We start from the raw sequence: 20,710 nt of genomic DNA, 5'->3' as shown, positions 1-20,710 counted from the left end.
GTTGAACCCCTGATATTTTTCTATTTACGTCTGACTGCAATAAAACAGAAACATCACAGCCTCTTTCTGGTTACTTTAGCCACTTCCAGTTACTTTCTGAATGAATAACAAGGCAAACTGCATCAGATGCTTACTTCCAATTTATATTAAAGTCAAATGTCTTGTTTGTATACAAGCTTCATTATTCCTGGTATTTTGTATCTGCTAAGTCTGTTGTGCCACTTGGAGGTAAAATGAAGATACACTGAATAGTAGACACTGCCACTGGAATTATTTTGCTCTGTTTTAACATATAAATCAGAGCAAAATGACCTACTGACTGCTTAGATTTACATTATGAAAACAACTGATTTGGATATGTTTTTCTCTTCTTCCTGAAGTTGTCATTTTGAATTGATGTAACCTATTTTTATTTGTTTTTTGTTATTACTATTTTAGTATTTTGTTTTTTTAAATACAAGAATTTGCACAAAATAATACATTTTGTCTATCTCATTCCATATTTTTTCACAAATAAAATCACATGTTATGATAAAACAGTTAGTGTTCGAGTAACCATTTTACCAAAAATACTTTTTGGGCATACTTGAGTAATTTTTGGGGTGTGACTTTAATTCTACTTGTGTAAAAAAATCTTGAGTACAATTTATTAGCTTCTCTAAGCGGCTCTGATAGGGTATACCTCCACTACTATAATCATAATTCAGATATTAAGCATAAGTGCAGACAGAAAACCCAGTACAGCAAATACTACTACTAATATTGCTACTACTTCAACTACTACTACTACTACTACTATTATTATTATTATTATTATTAATAATAATAATAATAATGATGATGATGACAATAGTTACTATTTTTTTTAACTTCCGGTTTTGAAAAAATTATAAATAGAAGAGGCACGTCCGACACCGGAAATGGAGCTGTGCAAGAAAAAAAAAGAAGCTGGATCGTCAAAACATAAACAGAGCAGAAGACAACCTTGTGTGAACGCAGCTAGCTCGTATTGTTGTCTGACTTTTTTTCCTTTTTTTTAGCAAGAGACAGCTAAATGCAGGCTCTCCTAATGTCGTGTATTTCCCGTCAGAGAACTCCTAGTCAGGGCACCTAGCTCGTTTGCCAAGTAGCGAGGTGGAGAAAACAAATCTGCAATAAAGATTAGGACTAAACTAAGAAGTGCGCCTCGTCGGGCCTTCGAGTAGAGGTAACGCTAGCAATGCTAAGTTAGCAATTTAAAGTACCCGCATTTCGACAGCTAGCTTGTTGAGTACAACTTGAATGCCTTATCTTAGCTTCAATGTTTGTTCGCCTTACACATACTATGTAGCTTTTACTTTCGATGAAACGAGTGTCAGGTTGAGGAACAGTCGCAGAAGACTGACAGCACAAAGCAAACACGGCTTTAGTTGGGCCTCTGTGTCGGTTAGCTGGGAAGTCAGTTGTGTCATATTAGGTGCAGCAATGTAGACCTGGTAAAAGTAGGCTGATAGTAAGTTTTAAAGTTATACGGCTAAGCTGCGACGGAGATGATTTAATTTCTGGTTGTTTTCGCTTTCTTTTCTTACTTTATCCTCATGTTTGGTCAGCAAACATATTTAATGCTTCTTACTTGCTTGACAGTTTCTACCTCAGGACGACGCAGGACCTAGAGGAGACAGAATGGCTGAAGCTGACGGAAAAGCCCCTGTGCTTGATGGTGCAATATATAATAATGCACAGTTTTGTAGACTTAATCATAGCCACGTATGTTTCTGTGCCTATTGAACCTGCGAGCTTATCAGAAAAAAATGCTTGTGTTTATCAGGTGGTTCAGAGGAAAAAAAGCCCGGAGAAGAGCAGCACAAGGACGGGGACGCCTCTGGAAGTAAAGACAGTCAGACACAATCTTCCTCTGAAGACGGTAAAGTCACCTTTGTATTCTTTTTCTGTTTCTTTGAAAAAGTTAGGAGCCACAGTGTGCTGCAAGTCAGTTTACTTCACCATTGTGTACCCTCTTGTTCCCTTTTTGTCTGTTACTACTTCCAAACAAACCAATTTGCACATGTGTGCTTAATCCAATGCTTCTCAGCTTGTTTTGTAATTAAATTAGGAATTTTGAAAATATATTAGAATGACACCATATGTTTAAAAATATTAACACTGCACTATAACCATTCAAAAATAATAATATTGCTATATTGACAATTTAATTCCAAGTCTCAGGAGTGTCGCTGCAGAAGAGCCGTTAGTGTAGAGATAATCAGTCGTTCAGGACTTGATCATCACGAGTTTTACATGAAGTCAGCTGGACTTCTCTAGCCTTCATTTAAAACTCACAAAACTACAGAAGTATGAATATTCATAAGATGCTAAAGGTCACAGAAGGTAAAAAAAATTAAACTGAGAGTAGCATTTACCGTTACTGCCCATCTTTACTGCAATGTTTATATCATCAATCATAATTGGTTGTTCAGAAATATTTCTGGTCTTCGAATATACAGACAGTCCTGGACTAGAAATGAAATGAGCGCTGCTCCATTTGTTAATGCAACAATGTACTGAAGCTACAGTTAGTAATATGCAGTAGAAACGGCCACCTGCATGCTCTACTAACTGATTAACTTGCTCATATTAGTTTTTTTCTAAATTTGCAGTGTTAAAGAACATTTTTCCAAGGTTTTAAAGAATCACAAACAGTATTATATTTTATAATCTTAATTATAGGCCTTGAAAAATCTGAAATATGTCCAGCTTTTCAAGAATGCTTCAGTAAGTATTGAATCTCTACATTTGTTCATTAATTGCTTCTTCTGTCATTTTTTTATACAAGTAATGTGGCAGCATTTGTTTGATGTCATTTGTAGTTCTGGCTGATTGACTTGGTTGTTACTAAACTACAACAGCCATGATGCAGGGATGCAATTGGTTTTGTTGAAAAGACTCTGCCACAAGATGTTCAGCTTCATCTGCAAAAATCTAAGTTCCATCATTGTTTGTTTTAGTCAATTAATACAAAAACTTTTTAAATTTGTGCACCATTTCTTCTTGAATCTCCCACGGAGACTGCGTTGCCTTGACATGTTGGCCCTTTCCTGTTTCCACAGCTCCCAAAGAAACAGTAGAAGCGTCTGGAGACAAAGTCATACCAGAGGCAGAAGGAGAGACAGCTGCAAGCAGAGAAGGAGAGGAGGAGGAGGAAGACACGGACAGCATGGACGGCAGTGGACTGTTTTCTTTCACGGAGGATGGAGAGAGGGAGAGTGAGGGTGGGAGACGAGAGAGGGGCAAAGAGAAGGATCGAGGGAAAAGGGCCCCTAGAAAGAGAATCCGACCTGGAGCGGGCACTAATCACTCCTCCAGCTCAGATGATGATGACGACGACGACGATGATGAGCCAAAGGAGGAGGAGGACGATGATGATGACGACGATGATGATGATGATGAGGCCATGGAGTCATGGCTGGGCGCCGAGCTCCACGACCTCCGTGGGCCGACGTGGCAGGCAGTGCCCTCTCTTCGCTCCAGAGAGATCGGCAGGAACTCGCACCAGTTTGTCCGGCGTGTGTGTGGAGCTCGCGGCCTCGTGCAGAGGCTGGAGCTCCAGGGACGCTTGGAGCGCCACACTGGCTGTGTCAACACGTTGCACTTCAACCCCTCTGGGACGCGTCTGGCGTCAGGCAGCGATGACCTGCGGGTGGTGATCTGGGACTGGGCCATCCGCCGGGCAGAGCTGGAGTTTGACAGTGGACATAAGAGTAATGTGTTTCAGGTGAGGTGTGGTTACGAGAGGAACGGATCAGAATCTGCAGTCAGTTCATTCTAGAGTTGTTTAAAATTTATCAGCGGCTGAATATGTAGAAATGTCCATTCGTCCTACCTCTGTTTGTCCATCCATCATTCACCCATCGTCTCTCTTTGTCCATATATCTATCCACTTTTGTGCCATCCATGCATTCTCTCTCGTTTTGTCATCCATCCTTTTTACAGTTTTTCTTGTTGTAGCTTCATATTTAATGCCTAGCAACTGCAGAAATGTCTTCTGTAAACACTTCCTCAAGCTCTTTTAAAAATCAGGTTCAAACTATGAGAGGAAACAAATTATTTTGACCTGAAACAAATATAAGAACTTTGTAAATTCTTGTGATGTTTGTGTTTAGGAAAAAACAACAAAAAAACCAATTACAAATTGTTTAGCACTGATGGTATTTAGGAGATCACAATCCAAAGGACATTTTGCTGATTGAAATACAGAATAATCTCATAGAAAAATGTAAAAAGTTACTGAAATAAATACAAATGATTAAAGTAAAATTATAATCTGCATGTGACTGATATGAGTTTTCTTCTTGCTCTTGGGTTCTAACAGGCAAAGTTCCTGCCTCACAGCGGAGACTCCACCTTGGCCATGTGCGCTCGTGACGGTCAGATCAGAGTCGCTGAGCTCTCGGCCACGCAGCGCTGCAAGAACACAAAGCGGGTAGCACAGCATAAAGGAGCAGCACACAAGGTGAGCATGCTGACAAAGGCTGTTGTAAACCAGAAAGTGAAAGACTTCTGAGATAACATGCCAACTCTTATGCGTTTTCACATTTGTTTTTTTTTTTTTGTTCCATCAGCTGGCCCTGGAGCCGGACTCGCCTTGTTCGTTTCTGTCAGCTGGAGAGGACGCCGTGGTGTTTGGCATCGATCTGCGCCTGGATCGTCCTGCCAAGTAAGTTCTATTCATTTTGTGTTGGAATGAAACGTGTTAAAGCAAGAAAAGAATAAAAACTGCTTCTTAAAATGATCTTGAGCATCACACACTTCACAAATCTCTGTATAAATTTGTTGCATGATTCAAGTTTATTTAACATCACATATGGTGTTTAGTAAGGTCCAGTGTGAGTGAGTATGTCACTGCCATAAAAGGTTAATACATTTACGTATATTTAGGATTTCCAACTATGCTTTGTTTGCGTGTTATATTGCTGAAGCTGACATTTTTCTTCTTTGTCTCCTTATATTTTCTTTGGCAGTAAACTGGTGGTTGTAAAGGAGGGCGATAAAAAGGTGGGACTGTATACCATCTTTGTCAACCCAGCAAAGACGCACCAGTTTGCAGTTGGTGGGAGGGATCAGTATATAAGGTACTCCTGTGTTGGTTATCCTGCCTGATTTATTAGAAGACCTCTGAATTTAATGTGACTTTCTTTTTTACATGTTTTTTTTTCTTTGTTTTATTTTCTGCTGTTTTTTTTTCTTATTAGAATTTATGATCAGAGGAAGATTAATGAAAATGAAAACAACGGCGTTCTGAAAAAGTTTTGTCCTTCACATCTGGTCTCCAGCGAGTCTAAAACCAACATAACCTGTCTTGTGTACAGTCATGATGGCACAGGTAGAACTACATCATTTTTCATTTTTTTACTTAATGTCAATTTAAAGTACCAATATGTCTGTCTGATTACAACAGTCTGACCTGTTGTGTCTCTCAATAAAAGATTTACTATGTGTTTGTGCAGAGGGATACTAAGATTAGATTTAGCATCAGCTGCATAAATGTATCAGTTATTTGGATGAGGTTTGAACAATAGTTAAAGATTTAATTATCTCAAGCTCATATACAATATTCTAGAATCAACAGGAAATATAGGAACTTTTAAATTAGAGTATTTTCTAGATCTGGGTAGTGTGAAAAAATTTATTTTATTTATTTTTTTCAATTTTTCATCTTGTTTTGTCTTTGTCTATCTTTTTCAATATTCTTTTCTTCCACCCTTCTCTTTCCTCCATCCCTCTCTTGTATCATTTGTTCTTTCTTGTTTCTGTCCTTCCTCCGGTCCATGCTTGTGTCCTTCCTCAGCTTACGTTTGTCATTCTTTTCTCCTTTCTGTCCTCCTTCCTTCTGTCCTTTATAGCTTCTGTGCTTGACTTTGCCCTCCTTTTTGTCCTTCTTCTCTTTGTTTAGTTTTTTTTTTTTTAAGTAATGAAGTGACACAAATTGAAGACCTCTGCAAAAAATATATATGCCATGATTTCATTGTGAATTTTTATATTTTAAAATGGAAATAAATAATTAATTCAAGCCTGGGAAAGTAATGAATGTATAAAGTGTTGCAACATTTAAATTACTTTTTGACATTTTAGAACTCCTGGCAAGTTACAACGATGAAGACATCTACCTATTTGACTCCAACCACAGTGATGGGGCAGACTATCGCAGGAGATATAAGGGGCACCGTAATAACGCCACAGGTATTTATTTTTTGCGAATAAAGCAGCAGCTTCAAATAGAAGAAGAAATCATCTGACTGGAAACAGATGATCTTAGTCTCAATAATGATTGGAAAAACTTAAAGTCTGAACACACTATACATAATTGTTACACTAACAGCAGCACTCTGCTGTTTGGAATTTACTATTGATTATTCATAGTTTGCCATTTTAAAGTTTAGTGAAAATTAATTCAAACTCATTTTTGTCACTTTACTCATCCCATAATGAGGTTTTCTTTATAAGTTCTAAAGAAATTAAAATCTGTATGGTTGGGTCAGTACATCTCTCTGCTTCTCAGATCCTTTGGTTTGTAAAACTTCAAATTAAATATTTATTTTAGTTTGAAAATTAAATGTTTAGTTTGGAAATTTTATGTTTTGTTGGAAAACAAATATTGAGTTCATAACTAAATATTTAGTTGAAGGACTAAATATTAAATTTAGCTCTAAATTAAATATTTACTTGATAACTAAATATTTAATTTAGTGAATTAAATGTTTAATTTGGAACTCAGCTCTCACACTGACTCTGCATCTCTTCTGTTTCACAGTGAAGGGTGTGAACTTCTATGGTCCCTGCAGTGAGTTTGTGGTCAGCGGTAGTGACTGTGGTCATATTTACCTGTGGGACAAAAACTCTGCTCGCATCGTCCAGTTCATGGAGGGAGACAGAGGAGGAGTGGTGAGTTTGCTCAGGAGAGTTCAAAATTTATGTTTTAAAATATTACATTAGTTGGTTAAACTGTAGCTTAAACTTCAAGGAGTCAGTTTGTGTAAATCTAAACACATTTTTCTTCCGTTCACTTTTGCTTTTAAGTTTAGGATTTGTGATGTTCAGTGATTGTTTGGTAACTCCAGGTGAATTGTCTGGAGCCGCACCCCCATCTGCCAGGAATGGCGACCAGTGGGTTGGACCATGATATCAAACTGTGGGCGCCCACTGCTGAAAACCCCACTGGACTCAAGGGTCTGAAAGAGGTATGACTCCTGCTCAATCCCATTTTAAAAAAAAATGATTTTGGTGCACTAGATAAAGTATTTATCATATAAAACACAAGTTTTATATGATTGTTTGGAGAGTAAAGAATCATATACTCTCAATCATATGTTTTATATGATAAATGCTGCTTGATTGGAATCAAAATAATCACTTCAAATGGGTTTGGTAAGTTTCTGTCTGGTTTTCACAATAAAATCCCTGTTCAAAGAGCCTCCATTATGAGAAATTATGGAAGGGTTTTATTTAATAGGGTACAAAAGGCTTCAAGTGAGTTCTTGCATCTTTATTTGGTAAAATCTTTTGTCAGATTAATTTAAACTAAATTATTTTCTTGATTGCTTAAAGGCTGATATTGTTCATACACTTTTACAGTCCAAGAAATTGGGGCATTGTGATGTTCATCTTCATATTTTACCCATCGCTTCTGGTGTTCTGAAAGGTGATGAAGAAAAACAAGAGGGAGCGCGATGAAGACAGCAAGCGTCATGGCGACCAGTATGACACCCAGCTGCTGTGGTTCCTGATGAGACACATGAGAAACAGACGACCTCAAAGGGTGAGTCAAATATTCCTGCATTTTCAAAGATTTCATTATATTATCTATTTTTCAGTTTGGAATATTGGCATGAACTAATTACATAAAACAAAGGTGCTTTAAACAAAATTAATTACCAATATTCCCTTAGAATGCCACATTTCAGTTTAAAAAAAAACAAAAAAAAAACTAATGTTAAAAATATACGTTTAACAGAAAAAATACTGGTTTACAAGGTGAATTAATTATGGCTGCTGCTACGAAAAAATCAGAATTATTTTTCAACAATGATTTTTGAAACCCAATAACTTTCTTTAAAAGCTATTTCTTTTTTTAATATAACTTTTTCAATTTATTGCAAACTATAAAATGAAATATAAACAAAGATTTGCACTTTAAAGTATACAATATATATATAGATGGATGGATGATAAAAAAGATCAAATTAAATTTGGTCTTATATTTCTCATTTAGATTAAAGTAAAAACTGTATTAATCAAAAAAAATTTACATTTTTGGGGCACAGATCTTAATCAAAAATGTATTGATTCCTCATAAATGTAAATTTAAGAAATATAAAATAAAATGGCATTTGTTATTGGAGAAAAATCGGATGCCTATGTTAAATTGATAATAGATAATTAGTGGCTGCTTGGTTCACATTTTAGGTTGTTTTGAGCCCTAATTGCAAATTTTTTGTTAAAGGTAAAACACGTCAATAAAATTGCTTTTGATATCTTTGATAACATTTTATTTAGTGTTAGGTTGCAAATGTCAAACTTGGCTATTACAAAAAAATATTAAAAAAACAAACAAACTGAAGTTTATTCAAGTAAACTTCAGTCAAATAAGGATGTAGGATCAAAGTGGGCGCCCTAACAGTGAGATCTCTGCTGGAGGACATCCAGTGCTCTTTTCTGTCCGAAAGAGCACTGGTTCTACAAAATAGAGTTAAAGCCTAATGTTTAGCGGCAGCAGCATTGTTTTCAGTGAAAATAATCCCGTCTCAACGCAGGCTCGACGTGAGGGAGCAGACGCAGACACCGACGAGTCCTGGAGCTCTCCGGATTCCTCTGACGAAGAGGACGGCGGTCCCGACCACGTCCAGTGCATGTCGTCCTGAGCCACGGACAAACAGACGTACACCCACATACATAAACTGATACTCACAATTTATTGCCCATGAATCGATGCACATAGGCAAGCACTATTGACACACTGGCACGAGCCACAGACTCATACAAACGCAACCAAGCAGACACATTTACCTTAACGTACTATACTGTTGAAGCAGAGCGACGACGATGTGTGCACAAGCCGACTGTAGACTGCGACACTTCCACAATCCTGTTTCTTTAGTGGAAATTTGTGCACAGAGGCTTAGTGAGCGCTTACGACCTTCTGAACCACTTGGAGGCCCCCTGTTTCTCCACGTGCTGTCGACGTAGACTTTGAAAGTTGTGTGGCGAAAGGCGAGCGATGTGAAGTGAGCTTTACGTCACCAGCAGTCCCATAACCTCAATCTGGGTTGAACGACTCCTGCTCTCAAGGAAGCGTTCAGCAGAAAGGAAATGATTTAGGCGTACACCTTCAACTATCCCCTAAATGTGACTCCCTTTAAGATTTAGACTGCGTAGGGGCGAGTTCCGCTTTAACCCCAGTCTCATAATTGCTTGTTTGTTTTTAATTTGGAGCAGCTTGAGACAGAAGTTTTTTTTTTTTTTTTTTTTACATTATTATCTTTGTGCTTTCCTGTTCTTTTCATCACTACTGGTTGTACTTTGAATCAGGGACGATTTAGTGATCTTGATGATGTGGGAGGAGCTATCATCTTGAATTTGTCATAGGAAACGCAGCAGCGAAGTAAAAATTTTTCCTTGTCCCTTTTGAGATGGGATATTTTGCACTTGAGTGATTCTTGACCGAGAAGAGGTTGTTTCCTTTGTTTTCTTCTTTCTCCCTCTCTCTCCAAGCTGAAACTCATTTATGACCGAAAAGCTTCAACTCAGCTCTTGATAAATATGACAAATCAGAGGGGAGTTTACCCTCTCAGGGGGGATTGTGATTGCTTTTTCCCTCTTTTTTTTTTTTTTTTCCTTTTTTAAAGCACCAGACCCAACCTGGACCAGTCAAAATGTAAACACTGCCTATGAGTGAAGAAAGAACGGAATAATCTAGGTAGCAGTTATTTCAATGGTTCCTTCACACCGTATCCTTTCTTGCCATGACTGTAAAGAGCAAGTTTTGTGTTGAAGCATCGTGCTTGAGCATTAAAAGTGAATCCCTCAAGCTTTTGGCAAGAAAGTCTAAACTGAACTCTTGAGACGAACACTTGACCCAGGTTGGAGGGCTTTTGGTTATGCACTCAGCACATAAGTCCTGTCTGCGCTGTTAACACTGGCTGAAAGATGAGGACGGAGGGAGCGGCTGGGTCAGTCTGCTTGCCAGTCAGTTGCTTTTTGAGACCGATAAAGTTGAGCTTTTCTCATTTTCTATGAGAACCGTAGTTAGTTGAATTTATATGTACATATATATATAAATATATATTAGAACTGTAAAATAAAAAAAAGGAAAAAAAGGAAACAAAAAAACTTTAGCAAATGCTGTTTGACTTCAGAAAAAAAGGAGAAAAAAAAGTCAAAACATTTGATTGGTATTGATGCAGAGATTTATATTCTATACTGTATGAGGACAAAATACTTTCAAAATCCACAGGAGAAAATGTTGACGTGTTCATTTTTCTTTCCCTGTTTCTTGACAGCTGTCATTACAAATATTACAACTTTGATTCTTCTTGTTCAGATAATTGTTCCATAACTTCAAACAGTTCTATCCAGATTTTCCCACGTGCTATTTTTTGACATCTTGCATACATATAAAAGAAAAGGCTTTGATTAAACTATTTTTCCCACCACTGTCTAATATTGCATTCTACTGGTTTATTTGGAAATATGTACAATTTGTGCAATAAAGAAAAAGATGATGCTCTTGATGTTGTCATTTAGTGGTATGTCATTGCTCTGGTTCTAGAATGAAAATGATCAGTACTGGTACAGATGTATATTGATAAATATATACCTTAAAATAAATTCAGATTTAGGTTCTTTTCATGTTAGAAATTTGAAGTTTTTCCTCCAGTGAGATTTTTTGTCACCTGTTTTCTTACAATTTCTTAAGATTTAACTTGAAAGGCATGTTCTCCTGTATTTCCCACTTTGAAGTGTGGCTGAGAGAATCAAATATTTGTATTCTATGGACAGCACAAATTATGGATGACAAAAGTTATAAGACACTAATTACAGATTTTTGAGAAATTGGAGTAAATGTTTACATGGGATTTTTTTCTGAAGGCTTTATAAAGATCTGAAGATGCCAGTAATTGAGAGAGAAAAAAACTTTAGCAATGTTAAAGTTCTCGATTGAAATAGCCTGTTTTTACATCTAAAATATATCTGGTTAACATGGGTGAGCATCAAATTTGTTTCACCCTAGAATCATAGATCCAAGTGAGAAAAGTCTGTATGTTTTCATTTTAAGATTTCAAAATTAATTTCATCATAAATCTTAAGTTTTTCATTTCTTTATTCAAGTCTGAGTGGAAAATCAAACTCATAATAGCAGTGACAAACATTCATTCAAAGAGCTGCATCAAATGTGACTGTAATCCAACAGGACATCCTCATCTAGCAAAAATCCTGATAAACACACACACATTAAACATGTATGAACCCAGAGATCTGATCTGTGTTAACTGAGAAGATGTAAAAAAACTGGAAGGAAACTCCAAAATCAGAACTAAACAAGTTTTAGACAACTAGACATTTAATTTTAAAACAGGTTCTGTCAATCATTGCAGTTTCACTCACTCTAAAAAGAAAGCGGGTTACTGAAAGATGAACACAGAAAGAACTTTGGCAAAGACGGGCTTCAAAACCAATCATTTTTTTTCTTCACAAACAATCCTTTTGTTGAAGGATCTGAGTGTACAAAGGTTTTTGTAGTCCATCGTTTACAGTTTGCTTGCTTCTGCATGTAGGAGTCGGGATCAAATGTCCAATACAGTCTGTATGTTTTGCTGAAAAAATACTCCAGGATGCACCATCAGGCTTTCACTGACTTCTTTTAAGTCTGTGTTCAAACAAGCAAAAATCCCCACAACGACAAACATTAGCAGCAGAAACCAGAGCAGAGTCTTACTCTTTAAACTCCAGAAACTGCTGCAGTCTTTTTCGGTGCTCTGCAGACATCTGGACAGCACTGAAATTTAGAAAAAAATTATTTCATCAGAGTGTGCAGGAGGATAAATCCATCTATTACTGTATTTTAAAAAAAATCAAGGACAGCTTACTTTAAATGACTTCCAAAGGTGGTGGTTATCCTGTAAATGGCAGTCTTGAGCGTGGCTCTAAGAGCAAAGCGCAGTGTTTTGTAGGTAAAGTCCTCCATGCTGTTGGCGGATCTGACCGGCTTACTGGAAGCATGAGGCAGCTTAAAGTGTCGATCCACAGCCTAGAAGTGAAAAGGCAACAACAAATGTTAGTTTGTGCAACATATGAAGCTGCAATCTGGCTGCTACAGAAGCTGTTAACCTTTCATTGAAATAGTGATATAGTCAAGAAAGTTAGCTTAAAATCTATACTTAAAGTAATATGAATATCCACATTAATCTGAACATTCATGTGGTTGACTTCCAGTTTTGTACGAAAGTCGTCATTTCTCCACACCAGATGGCTTCCGACTTGCGGCGCGGGAAGCATTTGGGAAGGAATTACTGGCGCCACCGCCGGCATTTTAAAAATAATGCAAATTGGGGCTCATCACATGTAGGTCATTCAAATGAACCACATGCAAGAATTAAAAATATTTACTGTCAGATTGGTGATTTTGATCATAGTTAGAAACAGTTTATAAACTTGCTCTATGATACTAAAGTTCATGAATATTTACATTTACATTACACAAATTATGTATTGAGTTACTTCTTACTAATCCTAAACATTTTAATTATTGAAAGCTGTTGTCTCATATGGGATCAATTTTTACATCAAAAATTAGAAATGAATCAACATAAATAATTAGTCTGAGTCCAACACCATGATTATGCCGGATACACACTTCCAGTGAAAAAAATATAAGGGATGCAACTAAGAAAACCATATCTCAGCTGCTTTCTTCCCACACTAATCATACGGGACGTAGGCCAAAAGTTTAAAACAGCCATGTCTGCTTATATATATATATCTTTTTAAACCTTCAAAGACCTAGTGTACTAATAAATGACAAAGTCCTGTGTAGTTGAGCTGAGGTGAAACAAAAGACCCTTCCTGATAACAAAGTAATGAGCCTGACCAACATTTTGCATCAAGAAATCGTTCCATGAATTTCCACCATTCAGTGAATTTACCTTGTAGTGAGCCACGTTAAACCATGTCAACGTACCTCTTGTAAGTGCAGCATGGAGCTGAGCATGCTGGGTAATGTAGTCTGAACAACCCCAAACTGGTCCTCTGTGAAGGAGGCCTGAACCAGGTATGACAGCGCTGCAGGGTGGATGCATGAGAAAACGATGAACATGCTGGACTAATGAGTTCCATCTGATCGAGATGGAAACACAGACATGTCGTCCTACCTTCTAACGCCCAGATGTGAGCCTGGCTGTCGGCGAAGAGGGCCTGACTAGAGGCTTCTGGAAGCTGCAGAACAAAATGTCAGTCAGTGAGAGTTGTCTTTAAGATGCAACACCGACTAATGAGACCCATACGGCTTCACAGATCAGCTAAGGTGGCAATTCAAGTGTTATCGATTATGATTTTGAAGATTAGATAAGTCTTATTATGTTTTGGAAGATTCTCTGAAGACTACAGGTGTATCCCAATAAACTTGATTATCGGTAAAAAGTGAATTGTTTTAAGTCTTAATTACATTTTGCCATGTCATTTCTGTCATTAAAGGGCTGAGTTTTAAACACCTGCATGGATGAAGCATGGGCAGGTAGCACAGTTTTAAAACATTATGGTTTCAAAACTGCAAAGTTTTTCAATAACTGATTAAAGTCTTAAGCCAATTATTCATCAGTACTTACCAGTTAAAAAATAACATCTCAAAAGGCATTCTCCAAGAAATAAATAACATTTTAGCTAACTTTTTACATCATTCTTTCAAAACTGTGTAGTCCACAACATAGGCCTACAAAGTTTAAATTTTGTTTAATGCATTATCATTTTCAGAGAAATGTAACTTTAGTTTTTAAAATAAACACTTCTAAATACAAAATAATACCCTTTTAAGGGTAAATGTTAATTAAAATAAATATGCTTTTTGATGAAATTCTAATCTATTAAGATAATATAATTTTGGGTTCTTTGGTTCAAAATATGACAAACTGCATATTTTAAATCATTTAAATATTTTATGAACATTGTATTTTAGCAGCGCAAAAGTCTCTAGAGAATCTAAGAGCATAAGCCGTCTCAGTCGGGTTTCTTTTAAATGTTCACAGCTGTAAATTCAAGAGTTGTTAGTTGAACACATGTCTATGGGCTACATTACATGCTGCAGTAATTAGAGGAAGAAGCATAAATCTCAGGAGACAAAGCACCACCAATTGTGTGATGTTGACAGATATCTGACGCTACAAAAGTCCCGGCGTGATTAGAAAAGCAAAGTTTCGTCAATAATTGATAAGCACAAATAACACAGGTTTCATCATCAAGCAAGAGTTTCAAAGCATGTGTTACATGACTCCTTAATCCAAGCTTTCAAGGTAATTAGCCAGGCTCAGTGTAACAGCTAGATGGAAAAGAGCTACATTAGTAATGCCGGCAAGATTAGGCCCAGAACCAGAAGGTAGATTAGTGATTTGTTAGAGACAAATGAAGATCTGTGATGTCAGATAAGAGCATGCAGCCGCCCCTCGGTGTTCATGCACATGCTTCACACATCCTTACCTTGTTAAACAAATACATTATCAGCACCCGCTTTGCCATGAAATTTTTAACCTGGGAGAAACAATTAAGTGCAGAAATGTTTTGATTTCAAACACAAAAAAGCTTAAATCAAGTGATCACACTCAACTAAGACCATTTTTTTTATGTGAAGGCATATTTCCAGAAAAAATAAAAACCAAACAAGATTTTCAAACCCGTTACTGACAATGTGGTGTTTGTATATTTGGTGTCAACACTTTTACTAATTGAGAAAGCTCATGAAATCATTTCATAGTTATGATCTCTGTAAAGAGTTTGAGTGAGGAAAGCCTTAAATCTGAAGTGCAGAGCTGGACAGACTCATACAATGCCTTGTTAAAGTATTCACAACCCTTGATGGTTTAAAACTTCAATGTGCTTTAAATGGGATCTTATGTAAAAGGCACTATAGAAAAGTTATAATAATAATAAAAAAAAATAGTGATTCACCCCAATAACCACCCTGCTGGTAATACAGCACAGAACATTTCTCACTTTAATGAAAGAGCAAAAAGACTCAGTTCAATGCAACAATGTGACTTCAGTGAAGTTTAATCCAAATCTAAGTTGTTCTTTTATATTCTCTATAGGATATTTCAAGAATATTTTAAGCAAAAACAACATATTTCAAATTAAGCTAATTTTCAGCAAACATTTTTTATTTAGGAATATTAATGGTTAATCAGGTTATTGAAGTTAATAAATATGTATTCTCTGATTAAGTGTTGCTTATGTTAATTTTTGGTGGTTTTAACTGGTTGTAGTTGATGTGACATTGGAAGCACTATTCTCTTTTAATTCGTGCAATACTTTGTGTTGGTATAACACATACAAATCTGATCAAATAAATTGAAATGTGTGGTTTTAAACAACAAAATATCAAATTATTAGGTGAATATTTTTGAAAGACATTGTAACAAACTTATAATTGTGACATTTTAGTACCTGTTCTTTTCTGTTTTGAAGGAACTGGGCCAGAAAACTTGGTTTGGTGGATTCCTGTTTGGGACTGGGAACCGAGGCTGGAGAGCGTGGTGGGCTGCTGCTGACCTGTGACTCTGGAAAGACAAATATTCTCATTACTTACTACTATACAGTCCAAAGTAGGTAAACATCAGAAGTAAATAAGTATGGCTTGCTTTGCTGCTAAACATTAAGAAATTAAAAGGTAGAGTGTGGCCTTTGTTTAACGCTCCTCTAACCTGCGGAGGTGGACCAGAGTTTGGGCACCCGCCTCATGATGTGTGGGCTCTGCACCGAGCCGTGCCACGGCGAGCACTGATCCACCGGACCAGTGAGCCGCCGCAAGGTGGGTGAGGAAAAGGGGCTGTCCAGGTCGGGCGTGAACGGTGCCGTCAGAGGGCTGTGTGGACCTCCGGCAAAAGAGCGGGCAAAAACTGAAGTAGGAGTCTTGGTTAGGAAAGTTGGTCTTGGGCTAAACAGGTCTTCTGTACCAGAGGTAACTTTAAGGTAAAGAAAAAATATTAAGCTTTAGTGATCTGAAAGGCTTCACCTGTATCAAACGCTTGTGAGCAACTTACATGATGTGTCAGATGAAATCTTCCTTTCACTGCCACTGGACAGAGATTTAGCCCTCCCATTGGTTGCTACGGTTTCATGATAAGCCACAAGTCTCTGCGTCAGATCAGCTAGCAGAGTCAGACACGCTCTACTGACAGCGTTCCAGTTATGAGCATGCCCACCTAGAAAAGACGTAAAAAATACTGCTGAAAGCCAAACTGGATATCAAGATGCACTTAAATAAAAGAACAAAATATCACAAAGAATTATTCTACGTGTGGAAAATGTGGCAGACCTGGTTGGCTGAGACTGAAGACTTCACCGCGTCTGGATGGAGAATGTTTGGACAGCAGAGCCAAGTCCTGCAGGGCTAGGAACTAACATTTAGAAGAAGACAAGAGTCAGAAAACAAACAATAAAAATATGACTGCCCAACAACCTGCGAGTCAATTTTTATACCTTCAAGATCATTGGTTGTTGGTCAATGAGAACTCTGGGAAGACACTGGTAAGAATCTTCAGTAAAAGTTGGTTGCACAGGAAAACTGTACACCTGCAAAAAATATACAAATATATACACATTATCCACAATGTTTTTACATGTCTGCCAGAGGCTTGCAAAATATTGATACCACTTGAATTTTTCAACATCAACACTTTACAAGCACAAACTTTCCTCTGATTTACTGAGATTTATTTATTTTTACAAATAAATGAAATGTATGGCGTGCATTTGTATTTTGCACGAAGGGAGCAAGCCAAGACAACTGGGTCAAAGCTAAGTCTACTAAAAAGTAAAATTATATCACAGAACAAACCATTGCAATAAAGTCACTTCTACTGGGTTTGACTTGACAAAGGATTTCAATCAGTTCACATACCTCTGTGACAAAGATCCTAAAGAGCAGCAATGTGATGTACCAGGTGAAGAGGAGGAAGGTGGCGCTGATCCAGAGGTGGTAGAGGAGGGACAGGTCCACAAATCCAGTTATGCTGTCCAGACGATGGACAGAGCTGGAGGAAGAAAAGGGCTTTCAAACACAACAATGCTAATCCAACTCCTCACAATGCTCTGAATGCCCAAAACATTTATGAAACTTATGTATAAAACGTATACCTGTCCAAATGAAGATTCAGAGTTTTGCAGATCCATGTTTTTGGGATATAACCTGAAAAAAACATTTTACATCAAAATGTGGGGAAAAAAACTGATAACAATTGTGATAATGTGCAATGAATAACAGTACGAAACTAAACTATATGATTAAGATGACTTTTTAAGAATTCTTTAAGAAACAAGTCACTCACCCAGAAAGAAATAAGCAACAGTGAAGTTCCTGATAGAGTAAAATGCTTGAATGGCGCTGCACTTCAGCACTAACGGCAGGGACCCTTTGAAGTGGAGATATTTGTATTGCTGAGGAAACAGTAACAGGTGGATTGTTAGCATAGAAGTAGAAATCAGTTTAGCTTGGGATTAATGTTGGCTATTTGAGTTAAGGCTTTAAGTCAGGTAAGATGTTTATACCCATCATAATCTTATGATATTTCATACTTCCTTCATATGTGAATGCATATAAAGCATCTTGCAACAAACAAGTTAAACATGTTTGTTGTTTAACTTTGTGCATAAATCTAAATTAGATATGGAGCTTTTCTTTTGCTAAAAAGAGTTTTGCCGCTTCTGCCAAGAAGAAAAATATCTTCAACTCCAGTAACCTGCTGGAGTTGGAAACAATCCACAACATAAAGAAAGAAAAAAATAACTCAGTTGTTTATTATTCCATCATTTTTTGCTTTATGCAAAACGCTTCAAATAAGTTATTAAAAAGCAATAAATAAGATCAGATTATGTTAATGATGAGTGTATGAAAACTGAACAGAATGGTTAAGCGGCACTCGTGTCCCCTACCTGAACAGCATGGAAGGAAACATAATTTATGTTATGGATAACTCCCAGGAGGCTGTGAGAGAAACCAACAAATGCTCCAGCAAGCAAAAAGACAAGGTGGTACTCATTGAGCCCCATCTGAGGAACACTGCCGAGGATGGAAAGACACAGAAGAAATTAAAGTTATATAAAAGTACTGAAAACTAAAACTGAATTTGGCCTGGCATCGACTTACCCATCGCTATTTTTACACGGGCACCCAAGTGTCTCATATCTGTTACCAACAGTGACTGCACAACACCAACCTACAATCACTCCCATCAGGCAGTGGGCAAGGGAGTTGACAACCTGGCGAGGGTGAAGCAGCTGACCCAGCAATGCAATTTTAGAGCAGGCAATAGTCGGGATAACTAAAGATACAGAGAAATACAAGATATGTCAACAACTGGACAGAATCCGCTGGCAAAAAACTGAAAGTAATGAAGTGATAATTATTTTAACATGCCAGTTCTTTAATTGCCCTTAAATGATACAATAACAGAAAAAATGATAGAAATGGCAAATAAATGTTTTTACTGTGTATTTTCAATCAAAGCATTCAATAACCAAACATAAAAATGCCATTTGAGATGCAAAGAAGTTCTTTATTTTCTCTTAAAACCAAGCTTCAAAAAGCCCCAGTGCCAATTACCAAAAATTTTTTTTTTTAAATTACTGCTCTCTGCCACTCACCTGTATAGTACTCTAAATTCAAGAACCCAACCATGATGACCACTCCACCAAGCAGGATGAAGGAGAAAATCAAACAGGAACTCATCAGCAGAGACAGGCATTCTGGTATCACAAGAAAAGGTTTTTTGTTGTTGTTTAACGCACACTTTCAACTGGGTCAGATAAACAGGTCAAAGAGCACAACCAACATGGCGACTGACCTGAAATAGTCTGAATGGGGTGAAGAAAACTGAACTTGCTGAGAAACACAAAAACTGCCGTGGTGGGCGGCAACAACAGGACAGACCAGGCAATGCTGGCAGCAGCTCTCCACCAAATGACCTGAACAGAGAAGGCAGTAGTATTACACCAACAAAAGAAAAACATTTATGCTACAAAACGTAGCTGATAATTTTCTCAAGCATTTGTAAGCAAAATAAATACTAGCTTGCCATATTTATTCTCTGATAATTTCCTCAAGCATTTGTAAGCAAAATAAATAATAGCTTGCCATATTTATTTTCTAAATAACATCCCTACTGTTAGGTTTGTTCCACGTCTTGTAAATATTCTATTGTTTTTTTTATGTACAAAGATACACAAACATTTTGTCTATTTTTATGCCATTTTCAATAACTCCACAGTTTTTTTCTTATGCTGTAAATTTACCCTCACTTTATATTAAGTTATTTTCAGTTCTAAACTATATGTTCTGTTTCTAATATTTTTATTTCTGTGTAAATCTGAATGCTTTGACTTGCCACTTTGCTGCTGGTCAACCTCAATTTCCACACTGAAAAACAATGAAGGTTATTTCTGTTCTCTATTATAAATCAACCTACCACCCATTACTGAATGTTAAAATCTGCAATGCAGGAGCGCATATTGTGACAAAATTACCCAACTTCTCAATTAGTTTTCAAATGCTCTGCTTACTAAAAAGGTGCTGTTTAAAGTCTACATTTAGAGGAACCCTGCTGATTGTATGTTGTACAGATAAGCATCATCAAAAACTTACAAACTACACAGCACGCCGGTTTTTCTTGTACCTTCTGAAAACTATCTGGAAAAGCTCCAACTTCCGAAATTAGATCGTTTTATTTTGTGGCTGACATTTTATCGATATTTTATGTTTACCAAACCGAAAAAGGCACTAGTAAACATATAAGTCTTTGCTAATGTCCGCTAGTATAAAAGGAAATATTCGTACAATATTTCAATGCTAATATTACATTCACAAACTTTGTCTTCCAACTCTTGCATTTCTTTAAAAATAAAATTCATAACGTATTTCTCCTGATTTTTCTTCTTTTTTCCTTTTCTTTACATAAATTAAGTTAACCCAAAATTAAATTTAAAAACAGCAAGTTATAAAACTGAACTCAAGGAAGCTAGCATAAACAAATGGGGTAGAGGTTAGCCTCTTAGCTTAGCGATCCAGTTTTGTAGTTCTATAAGTGAACTCTTATCAAAAAGAACTCACCTTGCGGATAAACCAGCAGCTTGTTTCTGAAGGAAACATGATGCTTGTTTGAAAATTACTCCACTCTGCGATGAAGTTGTCTTCAGCTCTCGGCTGTCAAATTATTTTAGCCTCCGGTATCCACATCCTCTACATCGCGCCACATGCATTCAAGATACCTCTGAAGGACCCCGATTAAAAGTTGCCCATTTTACTGCCTGTTAAATGTTTTATTTCAAATATATTTTTCTACATAAATGCAGTGCTGAGTTGGTAACACCTAATGAGACACTTAAATAATTGTTAAAATGGTTTTAGTTTTAGTCCACGGAAAATGCAGTAAAATAACATTAATAAAACTCAACTCAAGGCATTAAGACAAATCAACAC

At 36.9% G+C, this 20,710-nt stretch overlaps 2 protein-coding genes across 4 annotated transcripts; one reads left to right on the top strand and one right to left on the bottom strand.

Annotated features, from left to right (window-relative positions):
* The first annotated feature begins 921 nt into the window (after positions 1-921).
* dcaf8 (DDB1 and CUL4 associated factor 8) lies at positions 922-10,761 on the top strand. Of its 2 annotated transcripts, none has more exons than XM_028020037.1 (13): positions 922-1,207; positions 1,624-1,699; positions 1,808-1,903; positions 3,087-3,751; positions 4,349-4,489; positions 4,599-4,693; positions 4,998-5,108; positions 5,229-5,359; positions 6,109-6,216; positions 6,788-6,918; positions 7,095-7,214; positions 7,676-7,792; positions 8,787-10,761. In XM_028020037.1, exons 2-13 carry the CDS (start codon positions 1,663-1,665, stop codon positions 8,892-8,894), a joined length of 1,860 nt encoding a protein of 619 aa, XP_027875838.1. In that variant the 5' UTR covers positions 922-1,207; positions 1,624-1,662; the 3' UTR covers positions 8,895-10,761. The 2 variants fall into 2 exon arrangements, with proteins under 2 accessions (XP_027875838.1, XP_027875839.1); XM_028020038.1 differs by having other exon boundaries at positions 922-1,492.
* On the bottom strand, positions 9,868-20,519 carry ndc1 (NDC1 transmembrane nucleoporin). Of its 2 annotated transcripts, XM_028020035.1 has the most exons (18): positions 20,342-20,519; positions 19,080-19,200; positions 18,880-18,981; positions 18,383-18,557; positions 18,169-18,295; positions 17,565-17,673; positions 17,374-17,425; positions 17,138-17,270; positions 16,717-16,809; positions 16,553-16,634; positions 16,278-16,439; positions 15,939-16,199; positions 15,682-15,794; positions 14,719-14,769; positions 13,401-13,464; positions 13,211-13,311; positions 12,120-12,280; positions 9,868-12,028 (listed from the first exon to the last, which is right to left on the bottom strand). In XM_028020035.1, exons 1-18 carry the CDS (start codon positions 20,378-20,380, stop codon positions 11,965-11,967), a joined length of 2,010 nt encoding a protein of 669 aa, XP_027875836.1. In that variant the 5' UTR covers positions 20,381-20,519; the 3' UTR covers positions 9,868-11,964. The 2 variants fall into 2 exon arrangements, with proteins under 2 accessions (XP_027875836.1, XP_027875837.1); XM_028020036.1 differs by lacking the exon at positions 14,719-14,769.
* Positions 20,520-20,710: the final 191 nt, after the last annotated feature.

This window comes from Xiphophorus couchianus, chromosome 6 (assembly GCF_001444195.1).
Source record: "Xiphophorus couchianus chromosome 6, X_couchianus-1.0, whole genome shotgun sequence".
NCBI lineage: Eukaryota > Metazoa > Chordata > Actinopteri > Cyprinodontiformes > Poeciliidae > Xiphophorus > Xiphophorus couchianus.
The sequence above is the reverse complement of the archived record's forward strand: the minus strand, read 5'-3'. Positions and strand labels throughout refer to the sequence as shown.